Source organism: Haliotis rufescens, unplaced genomic scaffold (assembly GCF_023055435.1).
Source record: "Haliotis rufescens isolate VD_foot unplaced genomic scaffold, xgHalRufe1.0.p SCAF_14, whole genome shotgun sequence".
NCBI classification, from domain to species: domain Eukaryota; kingdom Metazoa; phylum Mollusca; class Gastropoda; order Lepetellida; family Haliotidae; genus Haliotis; species Haliotis rufescens.
Window position 1 is genome coordinate 34,295,104 of NW_025963824.1, and position 12,686 is coordinate 34,307,789.

At 46.1% G+C, this 12,686-nt stretch overlaps 1 protein-coding gene across 1 annotated transcript in view; it reads left to right on the forward strand.

Moving 5' to 3' along the window:
- The first annotated feature begins 241 nt into the window (after nucleotides 1-241).
- Nucleotides 242-12,686, forward strand: part of LOC124121957 (galactoside alpha-(1,2)-fucosyltransferase 2-like) — a 31,364-nt gene continuing 18,919 nt past the window's right edge. Inside the window, exons 1-2 of the mRNA XM_046485094.2 lie at nucleotides 242-1,372; nucleotides 11,676-11,741. Of these exons, the coding sequence (XP_046341050.2) occupies nucleotides 11,696-11,741 (46 nt within the window). The 5' untranslated portion in view covers nucleotides 242-1,372; nucleotides 11,676-11,695. The remainder of the gene's footprint in view (nucleotides 1,373-11,675; nucleotides 11,742-12,686) is intronic.

The following is a 12,686-nucleotide window of genomic DNA, read 5'->3' on the forward strand; positions in this document are numbered from 1 at the left end:
TCTGTTGGGAAATATGTCAGTTTCTTTCTGTGCTCCATACCCAAGGGTGTAAAAATCATTACAAGCCGGCCTGACAGAGGACGTTATGGCAGGTATCACATGCTGTTGTCTAGTCGCCCACGTCTGTCACTGCACCTTGTCAAACCGCTTGAAAACACCTCATTTCCAGCAATCAATATTTGTTATCAAGTTATCAAAGTAGGTTTTACGCAACAGTTGGCGTTTATATAGACATAAGTATTGATCTAAAAATTCGATAATTTCCTTTCGAACTAAGAACAGTTGTTAAAAAACATTAGCTGCTATGACGACGGTCACAAAGACTCGTCAGTGACGGCCGCCAAGGGAGGAATCACGTTAGTGACAGCGGCACTGTCCTTGTCGTCAGTTATGCGTATCCTTGCCTGGCGCGTTTAAGATGCAACGTTCTGGTGACTTAGAGAAGTCTTTCCAGCCAGCAGCTGGGCGGATGAATACAGTTCACTTAATGGGATGTTGTGCTGGACCATGGAGAGATGAGGTCTTACCGAGGGGTATCTCCAGTGTAACACCTAGAACACATTGGACACCTTGGACATCACCGACAGCACAACTTGGACATCACTGACAACACAACTTGGACATCACTGACAACACAACTTGGACATCACTGACAACACAACTTGGACATCACTGACAACACAACTTGGACATCACTGACAACACAACTTGGACATCACCGACACCTTGGACACCTTGGACATCACTGACAACACAACTTGGACATCACTGACAACACAACTTGGACATCACTGACAACACAACTTGGACATCACTGACAACACAACTTGGACATCACTGACAACACAACTTGGACATCACTGACAACACAACTTGGATATCACCGACAACACAAATTGGACATCACTGACACCTTGGACATCACTGACAACACAACTTGGAAATCACTGACAACACAAATTGGATATCACTGACACCTAGGACATCACTGACAACACAACTTGGATATCACCGACAACACAACTTGGATATCACCGACAACACAAATTGGACATCACTGACACCTTGGACATCACTGACAACACAACTTGGACATCACTGACAACACAACTTGGATATCACCGACAACACAAATTGGACATCACTGACACCTTGGACATCACTGACTACACAACTTGGAAATCACTGACAACACAAATTGGACATCACTGACACCTTGGACATCACTGACACCTAGGACATCACTGACACCTAGGACATCACTGACACCTTGGACATCACTGACACCTAGGACATCACTGACACCTAGGACATCACTGACACCTAGGACATCACTGACACCTTTGGCATCACTGACACCTTCGACTCCCCGGTGAGTATTATCGTTAAGTATCTGGCCATGCACACGTGTGAGTGCCTGCTTACTGTGGGTGCCTGCTTACTGTGGGTGCCTGCTTACTGTAGGTGCCTGCTTACTGTGGGTGCCTGCTTACTGTGGGTGCCTGCATACTGTGGGTGCCTGCTTACTGTGGGTGCCTGCTTAGTGTGGGTGCCTGCTTACTGTGGGTGCCTGCTTACTGTGGGTTCCTGCTTACTGTGGGTACCTGCTTACTGTGGGTGCCTGCTTACTGTGGGTGCCTGCTTACTGTGGGTGCCTGCTTACTGTGGGTGCCTGCTTACTGTGGGTGCCTGCTTACTGTGGGTCCTCCAGCAACCAGTGCTGGTTGTGAGAGCCGAATACACGGATCGGGTGGTCAGACTAGGTAACTACACTGTGAGTCATCGTACCCCAAAGGCGTGGATCGTTGCTCATACTATGTCAGTGGATTGTCTGTTTAAGATTCGATTATTTACAGACCACCGTCAAAAAGCTATTACGTGCAGTGTTAAACAGCAGGCAAGCGAACAATCTACAATTCAGCGCGAACTAATAGTTCAGTAATAATTCTCGAGGGTCAGAATAGCCTCTCAGTACCCCTCGCGTGTCTCCCTGTTGGTGATCGAGGGTCAGAATAGCCTCCAAGTACCCCCGCCTGTCTCTCTGTGCTGATCGAGGGTCAGAATAGCCTCCCAGTACCCCCGCCTGTCTCTCTGTGGTGATCGAGGGTCAGAATAGCCTCCCAGTACCCCGCCTGTCTCTCTGTGGTGATCGAGGGTCAGAATAGCCTCCCAGTACCCCCGCCTGTCTCTCTGTGGTGATCGAGGGTCAGAATAGCCTCCCAGTACCCCCGCCTGTCTCTCTGTGGTGATCGAGGGTCAGAATAGCCTCCCAGTACCCCCGCCTGTCTCTCTGTGGTGATCGAGGGTCAGAATAGCCTCCCAGTACCCCTCGCCTGTCTCTCTGTGGTGACAGAGGGTCAGAATAGCCTCCCAGTACCCCTCGCCTGTCTCCCTGTGGTGACAGAGGGTCAGAATAGCCTCCCAGTACCCCCCGCCTGTCTCTCTGTGGTGATCGAGGGTCAGAATAGCCTCCAAGTACCCCCGCCTGTCTCTCTGTGGTGAGTGAGGGTGAGAATAGCCTCTCAGTACCCCCGCCTGTCTCTCTGTGGTGATCGAGGGTCAGAATAGCCTCCAAGTACCCCCGCCTGTCTCTCTGTGGTGATCGAGGGTCAGAATAGCCTCCCAGTACCCCCGCCTGTCTCTCTGTGGTGACAGAGGGTCAGAATAGCCTCCCTGTACCCCTCGCGTGTCGTCCTGTGGTGAGTGAGGGTCAGAATAGCCTCTCAGTACCCCTCGCGTGTCGTCCTGTGGTGATCGAGGGTCAGAATAGCCTCTCAGTACCCCTCGCGTGTCGTCCTGTGGTGATCGAGGGTCAGAAGAGCCTCCCAGTACCCCCGCCTGTCTCTCTGTGGTGATCGAGGGTCAGAATAGCCTCCCAGTACCCCTCGCCTGTCTCCCTATGGTGATCGAGGGTCAGAATAGCCCCTCAGTACCACTCGCGTGTCTCTCTAGGGTGAGTGAGGGTCAGAATATGTCCCCAATACCCCTCGCCTGTCTCCCCCCGGTGATAGAGGGTAAGAATATGTGCCCAATACCCCTCGCTTGTCTCCCTCTGTAGATCGAGGGTCAGAATATGTCCCCAATACCTCTCGCTTGGCTCCCTCTATAGATTGGGGGTCAGAATATGTCCCCAATACCTCACGCTTGTCTCCCTCTGTAGATCGAGGGTCAGAATATGTCCCCAATACGTCACGCTTGTCTTCCTCTGGAGATCGAGCGTCAGAATATGTCCCCAATACCTCATGCTTGTCTCCCTGTGTGGATTGAGGGTCAGAATATGTCCCCTTGCTTTTCGTAAAATACGAAGAAATCGGGTTGGTGTGGCTAGGGTATCAGACGCAGATGACTGTGTGCCACTAGCTGTACGTGAGTATGGTTTTAGCAATATTCCAGCAATATCACGGCAGGGGACACCAGAAATGGGTTTCGCACATTGTACCCATGTCGGGAATCGAACCTGGTTCTTGAGCGTGACGAGCGAACGCTTTAACCACCAGGCTACCCCACCGACCCCGTGCCACTAGGACATCGCTCGTCCTGGTTTAGATGAAATAGTGGTGACTGCGGCATAAAACATCACTCACGTTGTGTCTGCACTGGTTAACCCCCCTACCCCCCCCCCCCCCCCCCCCCCCCCCCCCCCCTACCCCGCGCCCTGGTTATCCCCTTTCTATCCCCTGTTACCATTGTGTTGTTTTCGTGTTATCTCCCTTGTTATGCCATTGTTATCTTCCTTATTATCTCCCTTGTTATCTCCTTGCCACACCGGTGTGATGTTCGTGTTATACCCTTGTTATCCCCTTGCCACACCGGTGTGATGTTCGTGCTATACCCTTGTTATCTCCTTGCCACACCAGGTGTGATGTTCGTGCTATACCCTTGTTATCTCCTTGCCACACCAGGTGTGATGGTCGTGCTATACGCTTGTTATCCCCTTGCCACACCAGGTGTGATGGTCGTGATATACCCTTGTTATCCCCTTGCAACACCAGGTGTGATGGTCGTGCTATACCCTTGTTATCCCCTTGCAACACCAGGTGTGATGGTCGTGCTATACCCTTGTTATCCCCTTGCCACACCAGGTGTGATGGTCGTGCTATACCCTTGTTATCCCCTTGCAACACCAGGTGTGATTGTCGTGCTATACCCTTGTTATCCCCTTGCAACACCAGGTGTGATCGTCGTGCTATACCCTTGTTATCCCCTTGCCACACCGGTGTGATCTTCGTGCTATACCCTTGTTATCTCTTTGCCACACCGGTGTGATGTTCTTGCTATACCCTTGTTATCCCCTTGCCACACCGGTGTGATGTTCGTGCTATACCCTTGTTATCCCCTTGCCACACCAGGTGTGATGGTCGTGCTATACCCTTGTTATCCCCTTGCCACACCGGTGTGATGTTCGTGCTATACCCTTGTTATCCCCTTGCCACACCGGTGTGGTGGTCGTGCTATACCCTTGTTATCCCCTTGCCACACCAGGTGTGATGTTCGTGCTATACCCTTGTTATCTCCTTGCCACACCGGTGTGGTGGTCGTGCTATACCCTTGTTATCCCCTTGCCACACCGGTGTGATGTTCGTGCTATACCCTTGTTATCCCCTTGCCACACCGGTGTGATGTTCGTGCTATACCCTTGTTATCCCCTTGCCACACCGGTGTGATGTTCGTGCTATACCCTTGTTATCTCCTTGCCACACCGGTGTGATGTTCGTGCTATTCCCTAGTTACATAATATGATACCCGTGCAATCTCATTAAAATCAGACCTAAGTTCTCGCTACCGCTAAGCAAAGATCTGAGGAAATCCCATTACGGGGCATGTCAGACCGATCTTGCGCTAACTTTGACCGACCAATGGAATGACCAATCGGAATGTAGCTTTCGCATGATTTACGACACTAATTCCAAATTGGCGACTACGCTTCGAAACATATTGTGACAAATTCTCGATAACAATTTGAAACCTGAACAAAAAACATTATGGAATGGCTAATAGATGGTCTAAATTGTAAAGACTCAGTCGTTAAACCCGTAACTAACGTTCGGAATACCCCATATTAAAGTTTTCGAGGTTGCATGATTAGAAATCACATTCCAACTGTCACTTTCATAATCTGGTAAGCGAGGCTCTGATTGGTCGGATGAAAGGTCGTTCTGAGGTGACCCCTAATGGGATGTCTTCAGATCTTTGTTTAGCGGTAGCAAGAAATAAGATCTGATTTTAATGAGATTGGTACCCGTGTTTCCGCGTGTTATCTTTTTGTTATACCCTTGTTATCTCTCTTATTGTGCCCATGTTATCTCCCTTGTTATACCCCGTGTTTAACCTTGTTTTTCCCTGTATATATCCTTGTTATATCCCCTTGTTGTCCTCTTGGTATCTTCTTTGTTACCCCTTTGTTATATCCCGAGTCCCTTGTTATCCCCTTTCATCTCCCTTGTTATCCCCGTGCTTTCTCCCATGTTATTTCCCTTGTTATCCCCATGTTATCCCCGTGCTTTCTCCCATGTTATTTCCCTTGTTATCCCCATGTTATCCCCGTGCTTTCTCCCATGTTATTTCCCTTGTTATCCCAGTGTTATCCCCGTGCTTTCTCCCATGTTATTTCCCTTGTTATCCCCGTGTTATCCCCGTGCTTTCTTCCATGTTATTTCCCTTGTTATCCCAGTGTTATTCCCGTGCTTTCTCCCATGTTATTTCCCTTGTTATCCCAGTGTTATCCCCGTTATTTACATCCAGCGATGCCACGCGCACCATTCCCTGTAATTTTGTGTGTGTTTACCTTACACAAATATATCAAAATGCAAGGAGTGCAACACGCTAGTGAGAGATACGCACTCTACATTGATGTGGTGCATTGTATAGAAATGATCACCTGCTGCCTTCATTGATTTTCAGTGTTCCATTCATTTTTTCCCCCTCTATTTTGTCTTTAACACGCAGTAGAATGTTTCGGCCGATAATCCCGACTTATTATTCCCTGGCGTACACGTTTAAAATTTAAACAATGGACAACTTGAGGCCTTTATTTCGATGCTGGTGTTAAATATTAATGTCTGTTTGTTCCCGATCCCTGAAGCCATCAAGCAACATGCGACGCTGTGTGGTATCAAGGATCAATGTACCACAGATGCCGTCACGCATCAGGAAGGGACGAACGATTTGTTAGTCTATGTTATTGTGTTATCTGTGACCAGATATTTTTTTCAGCTCATCTGCATATGCGCTCAACCAACCACTGCATATTCTTTTAATTACATGTAAAACTATGAGGCTGAATTTAACAAAAAAACGTCTTGCAGCATTTTGTTGCAGTTTGTAGCATATTTTTTTCAAACATTTCAGGGACAACTATTTTTTCGATTAAATCCCGATTACCCGGAACAGTTGACCTCAATAATGCCATCACCCCATGTCTCAGCTAGAATAGGATATTTAATTAAAATAGCAATAAGCTGTTTGCGTAATTACACTGATTCTGAACAGTATGTAACCATTACCCCTCGCGTACCATTGCATTATGCTGATCAAAACAAAAGTGACAAAATTCTGTCTATAATCCCCTGAAACATAATCAGTGGGGTGCATTGTACGATTCCGACTTAATGATAAACATGTGTTGACGAAGCTCCAACAAAGAGTGATGACACCAGGTGTTCGTGAACAGGCAAGCGTATCCTGCCCCACCGGTGACAGCCATCACAAACACATGCAAAGGCAAGGCAATATTTGAGCTGAACAAATGCAAGATATCTGCCACAAAACGTTCAGGCACACACACACGTGGATTTTGATCTCATTACGGATGAATTCACCAAAGGTTAATATGATCGGTTCCCATACGATACAGCTATCTGACAGTTGAGTTTACAAACCGAAATAGGGGCGGTCGAGTAGCCTAGTGGTTCAAGCGTTCGCTCTTCACGCCGAAGACCCGGGTTCGATTCGCGACATGGGTACAATATTGAGAAGCCCCTTTTCTGCCGCCCTCACCCCCCCCCCCCCCCACCCCCCCCCAGCGTGATATTTCTGGAATATTGCTAAAACCCACTCACTCACTACAAACCCATAATACTACAAGTTGTTGCCTTATTCAAATACTTTCTTAAATCTTTTGTATCAGACTTGCCCCATCACCTACCATTTTGCTTTAATCTCTTTTCAAAATGAAATTGTATCAATGTCCCTTGGAACATGTTTTGTCACACTGAAGGTAGATATGGGTGAATGAGTGAACGGGTGTATGGGTGAACGGGTGTATGGGTGAACGGGTGTTAGGGAGAACGGGTGTATGGGAGAACGGGTGTTAGGGATAACGGGTGTATGGGATAACGGGTGTTGGGGATACCGGGTGTTAGGGAGAACGGGCGTTAGGGATAACGGGTGTTGGGGATAACGGGTGTAAGGGATAACGGGTGTATGGGAGAACGGGTGTATGGGAGAACGGGTGTTAGGGATAACGGGTGTATGGGATAACGGGTGTTGGGGATACCGGGTGTTAGGGATAACGGGCGTTAGGGATAACGGGTGTAAGGGATAACGGGTGTTAGGGATAACGGGTGTATGGGAGAACGGGTGTATGGGAGAACGGGTGTTAGGGATAACGGGTGTTAGGGATAACGGGTGTTAGGGATAACGGGTGTTAGGGATAACGGGTGTATGGGCTAACGGGTGTTGGGGATACCGGGTGTTAGGGAGAACGGGCGTTAGGGATAACGGGTGTTGGGGATAACGGGTGTAAGGGATAACGGGTGTATGGGATAACGGGTGTTGGGGATAACGGGTGTTAGGGATAACGGGTGTAAGGGATAACGGGTGTATGGGAGAACGGGTGTTAGGGATAACGGGTGTTAGGGAGAACGGATGTTAGGGATAACGGGTGTTGGGGAGAACGGGTGTTAGGGATAACGGGTGTTAGGGAGAACGGGTGTTAGGGATAACGGGTGTATGGGAGAACGGGTGTTAGGGATAACGGGTGTTAGGGAGAACGGGTGTATGGGGGAACGGGTGTTAGGGAGAACGGGTGTTAGGGAGAACGGGTGTTAGGGATAACGGGTGTTAGGGATAACGGGTGTATGGGAGAACGGGCGTTAGGGATACCGGGTGTGGGGATAAACGGGTGTACGGATTTTCGGATGCAAACCGTTGTTCTGTGTTACCTGTGCTCATGTGTTTCATGAAGTGGTAGATTGGTTGGTTGTTTGGTTGGTTGGTTGGTTGGTTTGTTGTTTAACGCCGCACTCAGCAATATTCCAGTTATATGACAGCGGTCTGTAAATAATCGAGTCTGTACCAGACACTCCTGTCATGGGTGAAACATTCCTTGAATTTTTTTCATATTTATCAATCGGACACAAAATACATCAGCATAAAACAAACAAGAACAAAAATGTGATTTTATAGAATGTAAATTACCAGTGAGGCTCGATCTTCTTACACACTACCGGTTTATGTAAAGGACAGAATTTACTTTGTCGTAATTATTCGAGAGTGATCTCCCTTCCGAATATGTCCGACCTGGAAAACCTGGCCTGGAGATAGAAGCGGTACCAGAAAACAGAAAGGCCAACAATGACTAAGGTTCAATATTCACATTTTCCTGAGATAATTGCCAGGGATCAAAGGTCACACTGTAAGTTCAAGCACGGGTGTATAATGTTATCCCAGTAACGTGGCTTCTGCCGACCCGTGAAGATCCGGGGTGGAACAGGTTTTCAGCAACCCATGCTTGACGTAAAGCGACAAACGGGAGCGGCTGGTCAGGCTCGCTGACTTGGTTGATGCATGTCATCGTATTCCAGTTGCGTGGATCGATGCTCATGATGTCAATCACTGGGTTGTCAGTTCCAGATTCGACTATTTACAGACCGCCGTCATATAGCTGGAATATTGCTGAGTGCGTCTTTTTTTAAACAAACAAACAAACGAACAAACGTGGTCCATGCAAACTCATTGTCTTGACGAACTTTGTTTTCTGTCGAAATACAATGTTTAGGAAATGTTTATTGTTGGGTAAAAGTTTCCAGATGATGTGTAAGATACGTGTATAGCGAAACTGCGAAACTCTGGCAGTCTAAATTAATCTACCCGGTTGTCAAACCGTCAAACCTTGAAGTTCTATATATCTTTTCATTTCCGATATTGATTTGATCAATAATTGATCACTGATATTGGCTGCAGATCGATAGGCTGACATTTATTTGCTCCATTGAACTGTCTCGTGGCAGAGTAGATGATTCACAATATCTAGCGGATGTATGCATTAAATGAGAATAGTATATTGATCTTGAAGCCCACAGAACAACGATTGTCCTGAAGTCGATCAATCAGGCTGTATTGTATCTTCATCAGTACGAGGTCTGAAAGCAAGGTTTCGTCCCAAATACTGAGACTTTCACGTTCAGAACCTCTAACTTTGTAGAAACGGCCAAACAATATATAGATTACTTAAATTATACATACATATGACAAGGAGCTTTTCACAAAATGTATAGGGTGTGTCCGACTACAACACGACCTGTACACTGTCAGACAAATGTATACACGTGGCACTCTATCAAAGGAGGCAATGGTCACACATGATGTTTTATCAGCAACTTTGTTATCACTTCAGGGAAGGTATAGAGTTTGTTTCTTTGTTGCTTAACGCCGCACTCAGCAATATTCCAACTATATGACGGCGGTTTGTAAATAATCGAGTCTGGACTAGACAATCCAGTGGCTGACATCATGAGCATTGATCCACGCAATTTCGATCGACGGCATCCATCAACCTAGTCAGCGAGCCTGGCCACGCGATCCCGTTAGTCGCCTCTTACGACAAGCATAGTCGCCTTTTACGGCAAGCAAGGGTTGCTGAAGACCTATCTTACGCCGGATCTTCACGGGTCCCAAGGGAATTAATTTATAGCTAAATAACATATTTTGACAAAATAGTCACAATTAAAACAATTATATTTACTCATATCACTACAATAGCCATCATGCCACATGTCACATGACTACAATCAGAGTACAGTAGTCATGGCCGACCGTGTGTCTACACAATTTGAACACGCATATTAAATTCTGAATGTGTGTTTGCCTGTGTTCATAGTATTGTATTTCTAATTACATATATTGTTGTAACACTACACTTATTGATCAGAACGTTTTAAGCGTTTGAATTCCGCCAATCGATGTGAAAATGTCACCTGGGAGTTAATCTAAAGCAATTAACTGTTCCCGAAAACGATTGAAACAAATAATTATGCATCAGACTGCCACATCTGCCACAAACAAGACATTTTTGCAAAGTGTTTTCTTAGTTAAAGCATGTGATTGAAACAGTTTTAATTGAATACATATTTATAAATCAGTTATATTTAAATAACATCTCCGGTATTGAAGTAACTGTCACTAACACAATGACATACAGTTAGTTGATGATGTCCACCTGCATATAGCCGCTCGGGTCTTCCCGGGTCACACCCTATATCAGCTATTGTTGGGCCTGGTCATGTCGGGGCAACAATCAAAATCTGGTATTGTAGGGCCTGGTCATGAAATCGTTGGTTCAAATCCTGTTTTGTCCTGATTATGTTTCACTAACACACTCACTCACTCACCAACCAATCACTCAACCACCATCCACTCAACCAAACAACCACTCAACCAAACACTCACTCAACCCTTCAATCAACCAGCCACTCACTCACCAACCAATAGCTCAACCACCATTCGCTCAACCAAACAACCACTCAACCAAACACTCACTCAACCCCTCAATCAACCAGCCACTCACTCACCAACCAGTCACTCAACCAACCACTCACTCAAACAACCACTCACCCAACCAACCACTCACTCAAACAACCACTCACTAATTCACTCACCAACCAGTCACTCAACCACCATTCACTCAACCAACCACTCACTCAACCAAACACTCACTAATTCACTCACCAACCAGTCACTCAACCACCATTCACTCAAACAACCACTCACTCAACCAACCACTCACTCAACCTCTCAATCAACCAGCCACTCACTCAACCAACTACTCACAAACTCACCCCTCACCTATCCAATCCCTCACTCAACCAACCACTCACTCAACCACCCAACTTAACTCCTTGATAAAAACATGAAGTGCGGGTCGGATGAATGAAAATAAGCTTTGTCGGAATTAGTGTCGGCAAATTAGTGTGCATATAGTGTGTTTTATTAACGTAGTAAATAACCGTGTTTCCCAGAGCGACTGTGGACGTATTCAAATCCGATAGTGGTTCTTTTCGTGCGCATTATAAATGCATTTGGTTTCAATACGGAAGCTCAACAACCAATGCGCCTTCATGTTAAACCCATTCAACGCCTTTTATTCAAATAGACAAGAGAGCCTGTGTATTTTCCGGGTTGAATGCTGGTTTAATTCACACCGAAGACTACATTAGATTTGATGTTGACACGCAATGGTCGAAAGCCAACACCTCGTCTCGTGACACATTTACTTTAATATTAGTTATATATCTGACATCGTTTTGACGGTGGAATGGCGACATCGATTGTTTGAGTAGACCTTGTAGCACCCGTCTGTGACCACACAGCAAGCCTGCGACACCGTCGACACGCAGTGTATAAAATGGAGTGTCATTCATCACCTGCTAATCGGGTTTCTTTTTCGTGATTTGCAGGTGGGCGGAACTGAGTTAATATGCTACCTTGTGTCGCTAACACGCGCTGGATGCCATTGGGGCAACGTAAGTTGAAATATTGTTTATTATTGATCCCAAACTCTTTATTACTATCTACCCCTACTTAACGTACTATGAGTGTTCACCACCACACTCCCCACCTGAGTCGTCCGTCAGAACCCAGGTGAGGTGAAACTGGGTTAAACGTCGCAATCAAGATTATTTCACCCATAAAGCGATGTGCAACTGCAATCTGTGTGTCCGCTTGGCTGTGCGTGTGCATGTGCGTGTGTGTGCGGCTGCTTGGTGATGGTGATTGTTGTTTAACGCCGCCCTCAGCAATATTCCAGCTAAATGACGGCGGTTTGTAAATAATCGATTCTGGACAACACAATCCAGTGACTGACGTCATGAACATCGATCTACGCAGTTGGTATACGATGACATCCATCAACCAAGTAAGCGAGCCTGACCACCCGTCCCGTTAGTCGCCTCTTACGACAAGCATGGGTTGCTGAAGACCTCTTTTAAACACTGGTTTGTGGCTGCCAGGACGTGTCTCCGTTTCTGTATGATAAATAGCTGAGTGTGTTTCTGTATGATAAATAGCTCAGTGTGTTTTTGTATGATAAATAGCTGAGCATGTTTCTGTAAGATAAATAGCTGAGCATGTTTCTGTAAGATAAATAGCTGAGCATGTTTCTGTAAGATAAATAGCTGAGTGTGTTTCTGTATGATAAATAGCTCAGTGTGTTTTTGTATGATAAATAGCTCAGTGCGTTTTTGTATGATAAATAGCTCAGTGTGTTTTTGTATGATAAATAGCTCAGTGTGTTTTTGTATGATAAATTGCTGAGCATGTTTCTGTAAGATAAATAGCTGAGCATGTTTCTGTAAGATAAATAGCTGAGCATGTTTCTGTAAGATAAATAGCTGAGTGTGTTTCTGTATGATAAATAGCTCAGTGTGTTTTTGTATGATAAATAGATGAGCATGTTTCTGTAAGATAAA